The following is an 18,424-nucleotide window of genomic DNA, read 5'->3' as shown; positions in this document are numbered from 1 at the left end:
TTTTTTTAAAAGCTGGGAAAAATCAAAGCAAATTAAATAGAAAAATAGATTAATATGCTAGACTTGCTTCTAATATGAATTAACAAAGTTAAAGCCCAAAATAGAGGAATTTTTATTTTTCGTGTTATTATAATGATCATTCTACAAATAAGAAGACTGAAGTAAATGTAAGCTACATAAATTCCCCCAAAGCACTGACAAGTAGCAAGGCTGAATCCAAAGCCGCGCATCTGGCTCTTGCAGCAAATTCCTAACTACTCATGTGACTTTAACTAGCAGAAATGAAATAAGAGCAAACCAGTGTGAAAAAAAATGGTCTTACTGCTAATCATAAAACAAATTAAAACTACTGCAATACAATGTTACAATTACTTAAAAAATAAAAGAAAAACAGAAAACCCACATTGATGATTCTTCAGGGATACATTTACACATTCTAGTTGCACAATAAAAACTGGTACAATCTTTCCAGAAAGCAATTTAGCGACATATAAAAGCGTATCAGAATCAATTACAATCTCTATCCTAGTAATCCCCAAAACAAAAAAGTGGTTACTAACACAGTGATGTTTTGGTAGCGGGGTGTGAGAAAGAAATGAAAAGAAATGAAAAACAATGTAACTAAATCATCAAAAAAAGGAAGTAGAAAAATATTAAATGAGAACAGTAAGAATAACTGCAGGGATTACGTTGCCATACATAAATATAACATCAGTAAAAAATAATACTTGTGTACAACATGACTATACTTAATGGTAAGCCACGCATCTCCCCAAGGATTAGAAGAAATCACAGGTGAGCTTGATCAGCTGTACTTAGCTGTTGATGAAAGAGTACTGGACATTATTGTGAAAAACTTACACAATTGTTGTTTTTAAAATTAACACCTCCATAAGCATAAAAACCCCCTTGAAAAATCAGACTTACTGCTCTTTTAAAATTACCATTGACAACTCAAGCCCATTCTGGAATAAGAGCGTGAATATTAAGTGTGAGGAAGAATAGGAACTTAATAAAATAACTAGTTGGGGTGATTACAGTCTTTCTGTGATATGATCTACAATAATGCAAAAAGAGAAAATTTGAAGAAATATGTGAAAACGTGTTAAAAAAAAAAACTTACTTGTTTTAAAGTTGCTATGAAGCGAGTTATGTATTCCACAGTGACTGGGTCCTCAACTGTGAGCTTATGGCTCTGGCACTCCACGCGAGCTCTGTTTATCACTATTCTAGCATCAGCAGTCAGTCCTAGAAAAACAGTACAAATTTTACAGTATGCTTTACACTGTCAAAAGGTTTTAGCTGCCAATTTTCCAACATATGCCCATTATAAAGGATTTGCATAATTAAGTACTGGTTGTCACATGGACTGATTTCCTTCAAGACTTAATTAGATGATCCTTATTTAGTTTATAAGGATGTTTTTAAAAAGTAATAGTTGAACCAGTAATAATAAACTGCATTGCTTGGTAAGAACACAAGAATATCATTTTATTATCAAATATATATCCGTAGATTTTAACTGAGAGACCACTTCAGGAGTGAAAGATCTGGTTGGAGCAGGAGTGTAGATCTCTAGTTGGTGCTCCCATATGGGTGGCTGGAGCTCTGTTTTCTCAGATGCATTAGCAGGGAGATTTATTGAAGATATGGAGTAGCTGGGACTCAGACCTACTGCCCATATGGGGTGCTGGTGAGGCAGGAGGTGGCTTAATCTTCTGAGCTGCAATGGGGATCTCAAAAATTCCTTCTTGAGGATGGCGTTTGGCACAGTGGTTGGGTGGTCACTTCAGACACCAGTGTCCCATATCAGAATCTGTGGGTTTTAGTGCTGGCTCTGCATCTAATACAGCTTTCTGCTACTGGTACTCTGGGAGGCAGCAGTAAGGATTTAATAAGTAGCTAGGTCCATGCCACCATGTGGGAGATGTGGATGGAATTCCAGGCTCCGGGTTTTGATCTGGCCAGTCTGGGTTGTTGTGGATATTTGGAAAATTGAGCTGGCAAATGGAGTATCTCTCTGTGCCAACTGAACTAAGGAATAAATAAATAGTTTTTATAAGAAATAACTCAGGGTCTAATGAGAACTCTCTTTATCTTTCCTATTCCAGCTCCCTCAACGACCTAAGGCTTTACCTTTTGAAGTCCACACCATCTCCCAACATCACCACACTAAAGGCTAAGATTTTAATGCATGAGCCCTTGGGGGATACTAAGAACATATTTAAACCACAACACTATCAAAAGACTGATAAATTGACCACAAACTTCAACTGATGCAATGGTTGTAAACACTGCTACTGAAGATTTCTTTGGCATTTAATTTTACCATGACCATTTAGTTTCTTCACCTACTCTTTTAGTTTCAAACAAACTGACAAACTGCCAAAATAATGTGTTTGAAAAATCTTGGAAACTCAGCTGTTTCCCATGTATTTATCAGTCTCTTGCATTCATAAACTCTTACCATTTCAAATTCTGCTTTTACAAATCTCAAGTAATTCTCATTACCTGAGACAATTAATATTACTCAACAATGACCAAGTGCTTAGCAAATGGCTGTTTACAACTAACTTAATTTTCAGGGAGGGTAAAAATTGTAACCACATACTCAGTTACAAAAAGAGAAACTGATTTGCTCCTCTCTGCAAATGTTACCTGAGAAAAAAACAGCAGGAAACTGACTTAATCTATCCTATGGGTTAAAGCTTCATTCAATTAGAAATATGACCAGCTACACTATTTTCAAATACTTTTCTCCTTTACAATGTGAACGTGAAGTAAAACTAAGGTATATAAAATGTACTTACAATAATATGAATGTAACTAACTCAAAGGAAAAAGAACTAAATTTGCCCAAATATGAGTAACACAGCTGTCTGTGTCTGTTTTTAACATAAGAATGTGAATTGCATTAATCAGTATTAACCAGATGGGCAAAAGAATAAAAAGTTTACTTAGGGAAAGCATTTAAGATTCTAATTCCCTGCGGGGGCTGGAGGAGGGTTAGAGGATGGCGCTGCCTCTGCTCCTCTGCCATTGGGGAAGGCCAACCAGTGGCTTTTGGCATCAACAAGCAGCCCGTCCTTTCTTCTCATGTTGGCCTCAGACAAGTCAGGCTCTCCGATCACAGCGACCAGAGGTGTGCAGTCAGGTTCCGGTACTTGGCTTGCATGATTAGACCACCTATGTTGCTGATTCATGTGCAAAGGAGCCAAAAAGATGTATTTTGTTACAGCAATAAAAAAATGAATTCACAAAAATACACCTTTTGTACCATTTATAGTTTATCATTTTTTTCATTATCAGAAACCTGGCTTAAAAAGTTGTAATTTAGGGCCCGGCGGTGTGGCCTAGCGGCTCAAGCCCTCGCCTGATCGCACCAGGATCCCATATGGGTGCCGGTTCTAATCCCAGCAGCTCCACTTCCCATCCAGCTCCCTGCTTGTGGCCTGGGAAAGCAGTCGAGGACGGCCCAAAGCTTTGGGACCCTGCACCCACATGGGAGACCTGCAACAGGTTCCTGGCTCCTGGCTTAGGATCGGTGCATCACTGGCGGTCGTGGCTCACTTGGGGAATGAATCATTGGATGGAAGATCTTCCTCTCTGTCTCTCCTCCTCTGTGTATATCCGGATTTCCAATAAAAAATGAATTAAAAAAAAAGTTGTAATTTAGGGCCCAGCGGCATGGCCTAGCAGCTAAAATCCTCACTTTGAACGCACCGGGATCCCGTATGGGCACAGGTTCTAATCCCAGCAGCTCCACTTCCCATCCAGCTCCCTGCTTGTAACCTGGGAAAGCAGTCGAGAATGGCCCAAAGTCTTGGTTCCCTGCACCCGCGTGGGAGACCTGGAAGAGGTTCCTGGTTCCCGGCTTCGGATCGGCCGTTGTGCGCACTTGGGGAGTGAATCATTGGACAGAAGATCTTCCTCTCTGTCTCTCCTCCTCTCTGTATATCTGCCTTTCCAATAAAAATAAATAAATCTTTAAAAAAAGTTGTAATTTATATAACAGGCATACTATTTCTTCCCACTAATAGGAGTCCATATGGGGGTGCTCTACTGCACTAAGGTACTATGCATCATTATTGTATATCCATAAGTACCTGCAAATGCCATGCAGACGTGGTCATCAAGGGCACAAATTTTCCTTACAGTTCTTTCATCTTGAAGCTTGGCAACAGATTTCTTTTCTACTCCAAGAACTACTATATTGGTACCTCGAATTCCAACCTGTCATGAAAAAATGTGTTGGTTAAGTTGAAGTTTAGAATTGAATCATGGTGGGCCTGGAGCGGCAGTCTCGCGGCTAAAGTCCTCATCTTGCAAGCATAGGATCCCATATGGGCACAGGTTCTAATCCTGGCAACCCACTTCCCATCCAGCTCCCTGCTTGTGGCCTGGGAAAGCAGTCGAAGACGGCCCAAAGCCTTGGATCCTGCATCCGTGTGGGAGATCCAGAAGAAGCTCCTGGCTCCTGGCTTCAGATCGGCGCAGCTCTGGCCATTCCAGCCTGCTCAATCATGCAAGAGCTGAGTCTGGGAGTGGATCAGATGTGGCTAGGCTGTAGCACCGAACAGTAAGAGCTGGAATGGGTGTGGACCTGTCAGACAAGGCTGCTGTTCCTACCAGGACAGGAGGTGGGCCAAGTCAGGCTTGGCCAAGGATCTACCAGTGTGCATAAGCTCTGCTACAGAGAGGTGACCTGATAGAGAAGCTTGGGAAACTCCTCTGTCAGGACATAGTCCCTACAGGTGAGCACAAGAATCAAGGCTGGAAGCAGCCCAAACAAAGCCAGGTTACAGTACCAGCTGGCATACATATGGGTCAGGTCTGGGAGTGGGACAGGCTGGGCCAGTTCACAGAACCCACTGGCAGATGTGAAAACCAGAACTGGGTGCAGGATGGACCAGGCTGAGCCATAACATCAGCCACTTCACATTAGAGCCAGGACTTGGGGCTGGCCAGGATGAACAAGGCTGTAGCATCTGCCAGCATGAGCTGGGATGGGGGACAGGCTGGGCTTAGCCAGGCTACAATGCCTACTGGTAGATGCTGAGGTGAGGCCAGCCATGCCAGTCTGGGACACAGCTCCAACCAGCAAACCTAAGACATGGGATAGGGGAGAGCCCAGTAGGAGAGATTGGCAAATCCCCTGCTGGTGAGTGTGAGAGCTGAGACTGGGGCAGACCAGGATGGGCAGGACTACAATATTTGTTGGCCTACATGGCAGCTGGGTTAGGGGGAGAGCCAGGCTGTGCTACGTGACCATATCTACTGGTGCATGCATGAGCCAGAGTAAGGGAAGGCTGGTTGGGCTTTGCTGCAGCATTAGCTGGCAAGTACTGGGACTGGGGTCAATTCTTGTCGGACTAGACCATAGAACCACCCATAATGTGCAAGATCTGGGGTTGGGAGTTGGCACTGTAGTGAAACTGTCGGTACCTCTCTGATGGGCTGCAACTCACGCTGGTGAGCATGAGAACCAGGGTTGGGAATGGGTCTGGCTAGACTGGTGGTGGCACCAACAGGTATGAATGTGAACTGGAGGGTACAGTCGGTTGGGTTGGACTAAGTGCCAATGCCCATTGATACAAGAGCTGTATGGGATATGGCAGACTGGACCAGTCTGATGCACATACCAAGATGCACAGGAATCAGGGCTGGGGGGAGGCCTAATGGTAGTTACAGGGGGTCGTTCAAACTAGCTTGCAGTTCCCACTGGTGTATAGGAGGGCAGTGTGGACAGGGTTGGGCTGGGCTGCATCATCTATTGGTTCGTGTATGAGAAGGTCCTGGAGACAGAATTAACTAGATTACTGTAACCAGTGTGTGTACAGGCTGGTGTGGGTGACAGACTGAGCCAGACCCCACCCCAGCCGGCACACAGGAGTCAGGTTTGGGTCATCTCTGGCGAGACTTTTTGGGGGATCCCTCCAACTGGATTACTGGACTCATAACTCCAACCACAGTGAAAATGACAGGATCTGTGGTCCGACTGTGGAGTGTTTGTGTCAGAACTGGGTGTCTACAGTTGCATGGTGAACAGCATGCCCAGCTTCTCATGGGGGACATGACAACGAGTTTATTGAGGCCTGCAGACGACATCTAGTGTCATGGAGGACAGAACAAATTAGAAGCTCTTCTGATATGTTTTTGGTTCGTTATCTAACATTAAGGATGGTTCTGAATTCAGTATCTAGTCAGAAAGTGATACAGCCCATATTCATACTTATTGGCTCACTCCCCAAATGTTGGTAACAGCCAAGGCTGACGCCAGGAGCCAAGGACTCGAGCACTTGAGACATCATCCTCTGCTTTCGAGCATGCATCAGCAGGAAGCTGGCTTGGAAGCCAAGCAGCTGGGACTCAACCAGGCACTCCAATACGGATGTGCATGTTGCAAGCTACAATCATTTTACCAGCCACACCACAACGCCAGCCCCATACAATATTACTTAAATGTTGATTCCCTCCTACACCTCCATTACTATTCAGTTCGCATGAGATTATTAAATAAACCTAACATTAAAGAAAATATGAGCTTGATACCAAATATTAAACACTGTAACACACTGTTTTACACAGTAGAACTAGACCCATGATGACTGGAGGAGATGAGCGAAAGCTTTACGAAGGAAAAACGTGCAGATACTCTTCAAAGGCATGTTAAGGTGTAGAGCACCAGCAAAGAAGTGTTTCCCTCGCGTGCTTGCTTCATTCATGGGCGGAAGCACACAGGCAAACCAGGAAGGAGCTGTCCCTTAATTAAAAAGTAAAGAGGGTAGATAAGGATTATGGAGGACTTTGATGGCCAGACTGTGGAGTTGAGACTTGATAAAGTAGGAAATATACAGCTAATAACATTTTGGGGTCAGAGAAAGGACAGAATGAGCAATGATAATAAATCTTAAAATTTTCATGGGAATAATGTGAAGGATTCATTTTTTTTTCCCTAGAAAGGTATTATCTCTCCAAAATGTTATTTGAACATATTTTGCATTTATAGAAAAGGGAATGGAAGCAAAAAAGAAAACAAGCCTCTTGCCTCACTTTAGGCTGTAAAATAATCATCAAGAAAGGAAATGGAGCCCCAGGCTTCTAATTGTGCTCTGTATAACTTTTTATGTTACTGAAATATATTGTATATATGCATTGGTCACAACTGGCCAAACTCTGCTCATGTATAACTTAGAAATTCAACTGTTGTTTGTGGACAATAATATTTGCAACCTGCTTTAATAAGCAAGGACTGTATGTTAAAGGTCATAGTGTCCACTAAGGAAAACAGTGAATAACTTCACACAACAATGCAAATTATAATTCCACAATCCTCAGACAAAAATGTCTCATCCTTGCAATGTATCTTTAAAAATGGCCACTATAGGTATTTTTATATCCTTACCCTTTTACAGCTCATTACAAAGGAACTATTAATCAGTTCTATAGCGTTCTTAAAACATTTTAAATTAGTCAATGTGGTTTCTCATTACACTCCAGTCCTTTACCATTACTCCCTTTATTTCAGGCTCTAAAACTTGGGCATTATTTTCTAACCATATGCTACATGCAATGGTGGGGATTATATAACTTTGTTTATATCAAAATGGTACCCCTTTGGTTTACGCTACATCAGGCTTTTACTAAATTTGCAATTCTAAAAAAAGTACTTATAAAACAGAAGTGAAACTATTGGGCTCAATTAAATAGACAAATACTTTAAAATTATTTTTCTTTCTAATATTAAAAAAAAAACACTTTCCATTCGAGAGATTCACGTTGAAAGCGAAATTTTTTCTTTCCGTAACTCAGTTGGTATGGGATGTGAGAGAAATACAGATAACTGCTAGACTTAGAAATGTTCTGTTTTCTCATAGCTACTGTCTGAAATGCCAACATATACAACAAACAGGTTCATGAAATGACTTCAAAAAAATTGGATCGTTTTGAATTCAAAGTCTAGGAGTTGGAAGTTTTAGGAGTAATAGATCACTGGTCACTAGGGCACTTTCATTCTTTGTAATTTTTATGAATCACCAAGATTATTGAGTAGAGTTAAAATTTGGCAGCAGCATTACTGCTACCCTGAGCATTTAAGAGTTTCTCAGTAATGTGAAGTTGAAAGTACTCTAGTCTCTCAAGAACTTCCAAGAGCATTTAAAAACCTTTAGAAAAGAGGAAGAAATTCTTGGAGTTTGGAACCTCTAAAAGGGTGCCAATAAATACTGCAATGGAAATTGGAGGATTTAGCAGGTGTGCCTGGACCAGCACTCTAACCATTTTACAGACAAGCACTGTGACTCTGCAATGCTGAGTGATGTATGATTCACATTATAGGGTCAGGTATGGACAATTTTTGAGTTTTCACCATAATTGTTAAACAACAGCTTCCAGGATGAAGGGGCTGTTAAAAGTCCCAGGGCTCTGGGGATTTCTGAGGAAGTGAGTCATGAGCGGCATAATTCCCAACGATACATCTTTTCTAGCCTTACTGCAGACACACCACGCCTACGGGGTGTCCTTCAGAGTCAAGGACACCACACACATCCTTGTCCGCCTTGGTTTTAAGTTTGTAACTATCTTTAAGCAAAGGCACCATGAAACCAATATCTATTTGTTTCCACCACACGTCAGGTCCCAATCTCCGAAACGGAAGGGGATGGAGCCATTTTCACAGGAGGACTTGAAACACCGGACCCTGCCACCCTGGAGGACAGGCTGGGGCAGTGGGGTTAAGAAAGGTCCCACAACATACAACGGTCGACACCCACCGCTGTGGAGCCTTTCTTCACCGCTTCCTGAGCATATTCCACTTGGAAAAGGTGTCCGTCGGGGGAGAAGACCGTGATGGCCCTGTCGTACCGAGAAGCCATCTCCAGGACAAGGACGCCGACCCACCAGACACAGAGACACCGAAGCAGACACAGGCGAGCAGCCGCGGGCACCGCACCTCCCGGAAGCGCTCACGCATGTGCCTGGGTTACCATCCGGAAGTCCACACAGTGGCGCCTTCAGCGCTTCCCGGACATCCTGCGCAGGTGTCTGTCGCTCCTGGAGAGGGGACCGCCTCCTTCCACTTCCCTTGGTACCAAGCGCCACCGGACCTTTAGTGTAACCTAGGGTTAATGTCAGGTCGCTTGTCTCCTAAGGTGGCGTGAAGGCTTCAACACGAGGCCTTCAGGGGTTGCTGTTTGGATTGCTCCCTCCCTCGCCCTTGTTGGAGTGTTTGAAGTCCTGCCTCCATTCTTGGGGGATCCCAGCCTTCTGTTAATGTGCACTTTGGGAAGCTGCTGGTGACTGCCCAGCTGCTTGGGGACCCTCTCACCCCTTCAGAGACCTGGATGAGAAGGAGGATGCTCCAGTCTTATACCTGGCCCAACCCTGACTGTTTTGCTGTTATTGGAAGAGTGAACTTGCAGAGAGAAGATTTTGTGTCTGAGACAAACAAAATCAAAAAAGAAAATCGTGTATTAGAGAAGCAGTGATAAGAGAGGTAAGGAACAAATGGTTGGCAGGGGCCCACAGCACTCAGGTCATCTTGTACTGCATTTCCCAGGCCATTATTGGGGAGCTGGATGCAGTTGTGGCAGGTGCTGAATGTCCTCGTTGCTCTGTGATGCCTGTTCCCGTAACACTGTTTTAACCAAAGGGATTTTACAAATACTCAAAGACATCTTTTCAGGTGATTAGTTATAGCAGAAAGTCTTTATATTGTGGAAGAACATCTTTGCCCTGAAATAACTGTCTCTATGTTCTCATCAATAAGACTGAGAATATTAACAATTTGCTGCAAAATGTTATGAGGTTAAAATGTTGTTTATGGGCATAATAATGGGAAATGGGACCTGGTGGATTCTAATAGCCGATGAGGTTTAGCTCCTATTATTTTGCATGCATTGTTTAATACTTGAAAGTGCTATTTTCCATTGGGGAGTATTAAGTTGGTGAATTCATCATTAACAAAAAACAAAAAAATATATTCACAAAAGAGGAAAACTCATCTCCCTTAATTCCAAATACTTAATTTAGAATTTTATTTCACTCCTGAAAGCAATTTGTATGTATCCTTTCTCATCTGTTTTCTTCAATATCAGAAACTCTTGAAAAGTTTGGTTCTACTGAGAAAAACAATAATTCCCAGATAAAACAATTCACTGTAAGTGGTTACTTTACAACTTTGGTAAGCCAACATTTGCCAGAAGCTGTTTTGTTTAGAAGTGTTTTAGTGTTCTTGCTAATATTTTTTTCTTTTTAACTTCAAATAATTTGAATCAAGTTTCATGTATTTGAATTAGATGAATTCAAATAGTTACATGAAGTTTCCAAATGATAGCAAAAAAACCCCCTATATCCTTCACCTTGTTTTATCCAACAGAACTGTCTTGTATCCCATTTCAGGAAACTGCCATTGGTACAGTTCACTAATTATTTCCAGTTTTAGTAAACTTTTTATAACCATATATAACTTATGTTAATATGTGATATCTTATTCACTTGAAATAAAGTTAAACATAATAATATAAATATGCAGTTTAAAATGGAAACATCTCTTTATTATTCATTCCTGCTTCCTTTCCAATCTCTGGTCTCTTGCAAAGAAGACCACTTACATCAACTTGGTATATGTATTTTCACTTTTTATATGTATAGAAACATACATCTTTACAATAGGCATTTTAAAAATGATTATTTTTATTAGAAAGGCAGGTTTACAGAGAGAAGGAGAGACAGAGAGAGGAAGATCTTCCAATACTGCTTCATCTCTAGATGGCAGCAGTGGCTGCAGCTGAGCTGATCTTCATGAAGCCAAGAACCTCCTCTGGGTCTCCCATGTCGGTGCAGGGTCCTAAGGACTTGGGCCGTGCTCTGCTGCTTTCCCAGGCCACAGCAGGGCGCTGGATGGGAAGTGGAGCAGCTGGGATATGCACTGGCACCCATATGGGAATGGCGGCACTTACAGGTAGAAGATTAGCCAGTGAGTTATTATGTTGGCCGCACAAATAGATCTTTTAAAAGAAATATAAATGTATTTGGCCAAGTGCTTAAGCTACCGGTTCCCATGCTTTTGTCCGACACTGGAGTACTTGGATTTGGTTCTAGCATGGTAATGAGCAGCACTGGCATTATGAGCATACTGTATGCAAATGCAAAAGCAAACAACAACAAACAAAACCCAAAAATCCCAGAACCTGTACAGAACACTGAGGCAGGTATAAATGGAAATATTGTGCACCAAAGAAGATGAGCCACACATGCAGGCTGGCTACAGACCCAAGTGCTCTGCTCTGACAAGAAACAAAACCATCCAGCTGCCACCTGGAACACTGCCATGCCATATGCACATCAGCCCAAGTGCTGGCTGCTCCGCTTGGGCCAGCTCCCTGCTGATACAGCTGACACACGTACCTGGGTTCCTGTCTCTCTTATCGGAGAGTTAGAAGTTCCTAGTGCTTAACTTCAGCGTGGCTTTTGCAAATATTTGGGCAATGAACCAGTGGATGTTCTTGAACAAAATAAATTAAAAAGACTGGATTGGGTTTCTAGACTAAGTTGAACTTCTTTATTGTTTGTAGTCTTTCTGTTGCAACATTGAGGCTTCTAAGTTTTTTTTTTTTTTTTTTTTTTGAGGATTTCTGTGATTTAGGTGTTTATAAGATATACTCTCTAATTCTTGCAGTGCCTTTTTTGGTTGATATTACATTGACACTGGACTCATAGACTGTGTTAAGAATGGTTTCTGGCTTTTTGGAATAGCTTATGAAGGAATGACATTAATGCTTTAAATGTTTGTATGATTTGCCAGTGAAACACGGATCTGGGTTTTTTGGGTAGAGAGTTTTAGCTTCTTAACTAAATCTACTTTTCTATCCAAAGTTTGTTTTTAATTTTGGATCAATTGTCATTCCTTTATTCCCTCATTACTGCTTACTTTTATAATAGAAATGGTTATGAACTGCACATTTATGTGCCCCCCATTCATATTCTGATAGTGTAGCTGTGAAATAAAAAAGAAAGTTAAATTCTCTAGAGGGAGGCTTTGTTGCAGTTTTTCCAGCCATCTTTTAGATGAGTTTACTGTATTCTCATTGTCACTTTTTGGATTTATGGAAGGTGTGAATAATTAGGGTGTCACACTCCTGTCTGGAGTTTTGTTGGCGAGTGAGGAGTTGGGGTGCAGGGTGCACTGTAGCATTTGGGGACAGGTGTCTTACCTAAATGCTTCATTTGTGTGCTTCCTTTTCGTTTGTATGGGAGGAGGGAGAGACTGAAAAGCTGTGCTGTCTGCACGAAATATGGCGGCTTATAGCCCAGCTGATCATTTCTGAAGCTTCTCTGATGACTGTACTGACGTCACTGGGAGGAATTTATTTAAGTATCATGCCACCCTTAGGTTTGTGGGAAATATTAGCCTTGGATTTGGTGATGGCACCATCCTTACTACATCAGTATCAGTTTGTAAATTATGAGGTGCTTCAAAAAGGGAAGTTTATTTTGCTGAAAGCAAATTTGAAACCTCTTATGAGATGTCTATTGTAAAAAATAGACGTGAAATTAAAAAAGAAATTTGGAGCAACATAAGCTTACTTTTTAATTCCATTATCCACAAACTTTTTGAAGTACCTGATACTCTAAATGGACCTCATATGGGACAAGCACAATCCAGTTCCTTACATTAAAGTCAATATAATAACTCCTTCAGTTTTTGTTTTATGTTTTGGAAGAGCCTCTAGGTTATCCCAAATGATATGCTTCTCTCAGATAATTGAAATGTTAATTAATTTGTACTGATTATTTTCAAGTAAAACCTGTGGGTTAAGCTTTTCCACTGAACATAGTCATAGGCCGAATAAGCATATGCCTTGTGAAGGAGCTCCCTGACAGGTCAGATAGTTATCAATTAGGAGACCTATTTGAGGTAGTGATTAAAATGTTGCTGAAGATGTTCCTATCCTGTATCGGAGTACCTGGGTTCAAGACTTCATTCAGGGGTCCAACATGATGGCCTAGCAACTAAAGTCCTTGCCTTGAATGTGCCAGGATCCCATATGGATGCTGGTTCTAATCCCGGCAGCTCCACTTCCCATCTAGCTCCCTGCTTGTTGCCCTGGGAAAGCAGTCAAGGACGGCCCAAAGCTTTGGGACCCTGCTCCCGCATGGGAGACCTGGAGGAGGTTCCTGGCTTCTGGCTTTGGATTGGTGCATCACTGGCGGTTGTGGCTCACTTGGGGAGTGAATCATCGGACGGAAGATCCTCCTCTCTGTCTATGCTCCTCTCTGTATATCTCTGACTTTGCAATGAAAATAAATCTTTTTTTTTTTTTTAAAGTATCAGGTCTGGGATCACCTCAGACAAAGTTTCTTTGGGGATCTCCCCAGTAGAACTGCCAGACTCAGGACTCCAACCATGAAGAAATTGCAGGTTCCATGGTCTGACCTTGGAGTGCAAGTGTCAAAGCTGAGAGGCTCAGATGGAGCAGTGGACAGCATATCCAGGTGCACATAGAGGATATGGCAGTACATCGGAACCTGCAGAGGACACCTGGTACCACAGCAGAGGATGGAGGACAGAACAAATCAATCAACTACCCCAACCATGTGTTGGCAGTGAAAATCTAGGCAAATGGAGACTCTAAGGTGGACTGTGTGTACCAGTGGATTCTGGAGAGATTTCATCATGCTTAGAATGGGGAGATTGGCAGCAATTCAATTTTGAGCTATCAAAACCACTTGAGCAGGACCCTCGGAGCATGCCCCACATCGAGGACCTGGGATGGGTGGGAGGCTGGGTGGGGCTTCTCCTTTTATCTCCCCCTTTACCCCATATACAGAAAAAAAATGCAATTATGTGCAAACAATAGTCTCATCGACTTTCCTGTAGCCCTTGATCCTTTGCACCCTAATCAACTATGTAAAGATTCTCAAAATAAAGCAATCAAAAAACAAAACAAAACAGTGTCCTAATGGTCTTCCAACACATTACCAAAAACTAAGTAGTTTAAAATAATATATTTACAGTAACTCATTCTTATCCACTAGGAATATATTCCAGTGCCCCCAGATTATCCTGAACCCTATCCATACCATCTTTTCTTCTATTAATAAGAGCGCATACATATAATAAAGGTTAATTTATTAATTAGGTAAGTTAAGAAATTAATAGCAACTTGCTGCAGAGCTTAGTAACCTAGGTTTATAGCCTTTAAAAATTTTATTTCAGAAGGGAGATAGAGTACTCCTGTCTTATACTTCCCTCCCCAAAGGCCTGCAGTAATTGGTGCAGGACCATTTCAAAATCGGATGCCAGACTCAGTGCAGATCTCACACGTGGGAGGTGTCAGGGAACTAGCAATGAGCCAGACCAGTCTTTCCCAAGATGCCTTCTTTCCAATTAAAAAAAAAATTACTTACGTATTTGAAAGGCAGTGTTTGTGTGCATGTGTACAAAAGAGAGAAATCATTTACCTACCTTGTTACATTATTATGTACAGATCTTACTTCTAACTGACCATATTCCAAGTGTTTTCACAATTCTGTTAGCATTGAGATGATTGTACAGAATCTAATGTAAGAGAATAATTTGTACAGTGGCTAGTGAATATTAAGGGCTAAATACCTAGTTTCCAATGGCTTTTTAGTTAAGGTTCCTGCTTTTTTTTTTTAAAGATTTATTTATTTTTTATTGGAAAGCCAGATTTACAGAGAGAAGGAGAGACAGAGAGCAAGATCTCTGCCCACGGATTCACTCCCCAAGTGGCTGCAATGGCAGGAGCTGAACCAATCTGAAGCCAGGAGCCGGGAGCTTCTGGATCTCCTATGCAGGTGCAGGGTCCCAAAGCTTTGGACCATACTCTGTGGGGAGTGGCCAACCCCACACGGATGAGGAGCTTCAAGATGGCGGCTGGCCGAGTGCCAGGAGGCCGGACTCGTCCCACCAGTGGGCAGGCAGGAAGTCACAAGGATAGGCTAATTCTCCCTAGCTGCCATTGCTGGCCTATCAGATAGCGCCCGTGGACCACGTGCAGAAGTGATTGGTGGAAGAACTATATTTAAGCAGCTCGTTTTTGGCAATAAAGGTCTTTTTGGTTTGTGACATTCTCGTGGCTCTTACGTGGGGAATGGGGGGAATACAGAAACGGGAAGAATTGGGAAGAAGGGTGGTGGAAAACGGGAGGAAGGGTGGCGAAGAAGCGGGTGGGAAAGCTTAGACAGACGGGGACAGGGGCAGCGGAGGAAAGGTCTTAAATGCAGCCGCTTTTGCCAGTTTTTCCCTGACCCCCAAGAATATTCCTCGTCATTTTAGTGTCGCTGCAGGGCGGCGACAATACTCAACTGCTTTCCCAGGCCACAAGCAGAGAACTGGAGCTGCTGGGATAGGAACTGGTGCCCATATAGGATCCTGATGCATTCAAGGCGAGGACTTCAGCTACTAGGCTACTGCGCTGGGCTCATGAGATACCTGCTTTTTCAAAAGGCAGATGAGATCCAAAAATGAGCTGTGTACTATTATACGATAAAATTAAGAAGTAGACATCCCAAACGTCTACATTGTTCATGGTTATTTGCTCAGAAACTATTTCTATTTTTTTCTTTCTTTATTAATTACATTGCATTATGTGACACAGTTTCATAGGCTCTAGGATTCCCCCAACCCCTCCCATACCCTCCCTCCATGGTGGATTCCTCCATCTTGTTGCAGTATTACAGTTCAAATTCAGTCAAGATTCTTTCATTGCAAGCATATACCAAGCATAGAGTCCAGCATCTAATTGTCCAGATACATTCAATGGTTTCTTGGGGAGACTATCTCTGGTCTGAAATCAGAGCTGGCAGAATATCATCCCGATCAATTAAAAGCCACAACATAGCATCAACAACAATTTACAACATTATGGAATTAATTGACATGGTATTGAGTAACCAATATGTTAAAAAATGCAAGTTCTTAACCACATGCTGTTACTACTTCATTGACATTTCAATTTTAGTTTATATGCAGCCAGCTTCTATACACCTTAAAATGGCTCTAGGGTACTATCCAGCTGTCTCGTGTCTATTTTCATTTTAGTATTTAGCAGTTTATAGTGTTGAAGCAAAATTTTGCTGAACTTGGCAGATTTTAGGATAGTCTAAATTGGCTTAGAACTCTAACAAGGCATATGTCAACAGTTGAAGTGCAGAACAGTTTTCGGAGGGTTGTGCAGAGAAATCTTCAATACCTTAGTGAGGAGTAACTAATGTTTGAAACTATTTCTATTAAAAAACCAATACTTTCACTAACCCCTCTTGTCCCCAAAACACAATTGGTATAATTCCGCCTTAATTCACTCAATGTTGAATTTTGTAAGGAGAGCCAAAATGCACAGGACACGGTATTTTCTTTTTAAAGATTTTAAAACAATTGATTTATTTCAAAAGCAGAGTTACAGAGAAAGATGGTGAAGAAGATACAGAGAGGAAGAAAAAGAAGGCGAGGGAGAGGCAGACAGGGAGGAGCGGTGATCTGCTCTTTTCTGAAATGGCGACTAAATATGTAGTTGTGTGTCACTCTGCTTAAGTCTCAAACTCTGTAGATGACATGACTCAGAGGGACTCATCCGCTGCCACAGAGACTGTGAGTGGGAATATTTTGAGATGCTGCCTGAGGGGCTGCTCTGAGCCCAGTTGTGAGTGGACAGGCTTGGTTTGTGCTTTCCCAATGTATTTGTAGAATTTATGACCGCACAGGGACATGAAATATATGCAAATTCAGTAGTACAGAAGTTCTATTAATTAAAAAACAATAAGCATTGGATACATGCTTTCATGAAAGCAGGGTTTCCTATTATCTGCACATGATACATTTTTGTAGTTGAGGATAATGTTAATGTCATGATTATATAGTTCAGTTGAATATTGAAAATATTTCAGCAGTATTTATCTTTTAACTGGAATATATTTAAAGAATACAAACACATTATTGTAAGAAATCAGTCATTTTTATAAAAGATTTTGTATTTATTGGAAAGGCAGATTTACAGAGAAAAGAAGAGAGAGATAAAGATCTTCCATCCACTGGTTCACTCCCAAAATGGCCACAATGGCCAGAGCTGAGCCAGTTCAGCAGCTGGGATACGAACTGGCACCCAGATGGGATCCTGGAGCTTGCACGGGAAAGATAAGCCAGTTGAGCTATCATGTCAGGCCCAAGAAACCAATCTTTGAAACCTATTTGAAACTCAGACGTGCAAAATTTCTCATCACCTTTCGATTTATATTCATTAATGTGAATATCCAAGAATTAACTGTTCATGCAGATTATTTTACTCTGAATTTCAGTATGTTAGGATTAATGCAAGCAATTTTCCATCTTTTGGTTACATGACCCCTATGCTTTTTTCAGATGTTTCAGCCCAAGAGAATGTAAATAACAAGACTGATTTTAATTGGTTCGGAAGATGGTTGCTGGTTAGCTTATTGTTAAGTCTCTTCAGTAATTTCTCAGACTAATGCCGTTTTCCGTTTCTTCCCTCACTAAATACTGAGGCCTCTTTCACATCCCTTCCTCCCAACTCTGCTACCACTCAATTTACCTCAGTATTCTGCTCAAAAGTATTGGTGACGTGAGACAGTATTCTGTGTCCTCTGAAGTACAGTTAGGTGCCGTTTAACCACCTGTCAATGAAGGCTTACATATGTGATGGCCCTATGAAATTATGATGGAGCTGAAAAATTGGAAAGGCAGATCATATTGATAGAAGGACAGAAAAGAGCTTCCATTCACTGGTTCATTCTCCAAATGATACAATAGCCGGAGCTGAGCCCATCCGAAGGCACAAGTTTCTTTTTTGGTCTCCCATGCAGGTGCAGAGTCCCAAGATTTGGGCCATCCTGCACTGCTTTCCTAGCCATAAGCAGGCAGCTGAATTGGAGGCTCAGCAGCCAGGACATGCACTGGTGCTCATATGGGATCCTGGCACTTGCAAGGGGAGTGGTTGACCATTAAACATTGTGCTGGGCCCTGAAATGTTTCTATGGGCTACTGATGTAGTTATGTCACAGCGGTATTACTTGTGCAAGTGGTGATGCTGGTGTAAATAGATCTGCTGTGCTTGTCATAAAGTAGAGCTTACAGAATTATGTACAGTACACACTACTTGATAGGAAAAAAGCTGTGCGTATTACCTACTTGTCATACTAATGTTTACAGCATCTCCCTACTTATCAAAAAAGGCTGTTGGTAAATAGCACACCAGTTTGCACAGGCAGCAGCCTTAGAGTGTTTACCTAGGTTCTTGATTGGCTCAAGAGGTCACATGAAATAATTGACCTACCACATCCAGGTTTGTTAGGGCCACTCTGTTTGCAGTTAGGAAATTGCCTGAGGACACACTTCTCAGATTGTTTCCCCATGTGCACTAATGTATCATATCACTGTATCTCCTGC

General features: G+C 41.8%; 1 protein-coding gene across 2 annotated transcripts in view; it reads right to left on the bottom strand.

Moving 5' to 3' along the window:
* Positions 1-17,663, bottom strand: part of PSMA8 (proteasome 20S subunit alpha 8) — a 39,464-nt gene extending 21,801 nt beyond the window's left edge. The window contains exons 1-3 of one of the 2 annotated variants that reach the window (XM_058676921.1): positions 17,571-17,663; positions 4,107-4,233; positions 1,124-1,248 (exon numbers count right to left, since the gene is read on the bottom strand). In XM_058676921.1, the coding sequence (XP_058532904.1) occupies positions 1,124-1,248; positions 4,107-4,119 (138 nt within the window). In that variant the 5' untranslated portion in view covers positions 4,120-4,233; positions 17,571-17,663. Of the gene's footprint in view, positions 1-1,123; positions 1,249-4,106; positions 4,234-8,771; positions 8,906-17,570 lie in introns of those variants that run through there. The other variant, XM_004579577.4, reaches the window with a different exon arrangement.
* Between the last annotated feature and the right edge of the window lie 761 nt (positions 17,664-18,424).

The sequence above is a fragment of the Ochotona princeps genome, chromosome 18 (genome assembly GCF_030435755.1).
Source record: "Ochotona princeps isolate mOchPri1 chromosome 18, mOchPri1.hap1, whole genome shotgun sequence".
NCBI classification, from domain to species: Eukaryota; Metazoa; Chordata; class Mammalia; order Lagomorpha; family Ochotonidae; genus Ochotona; species Ochotona princeps.
Note: the sequence above shows the minus strand (reverse complement) of the source record. Positions and strands in the feature narration are given on the sequence as shown.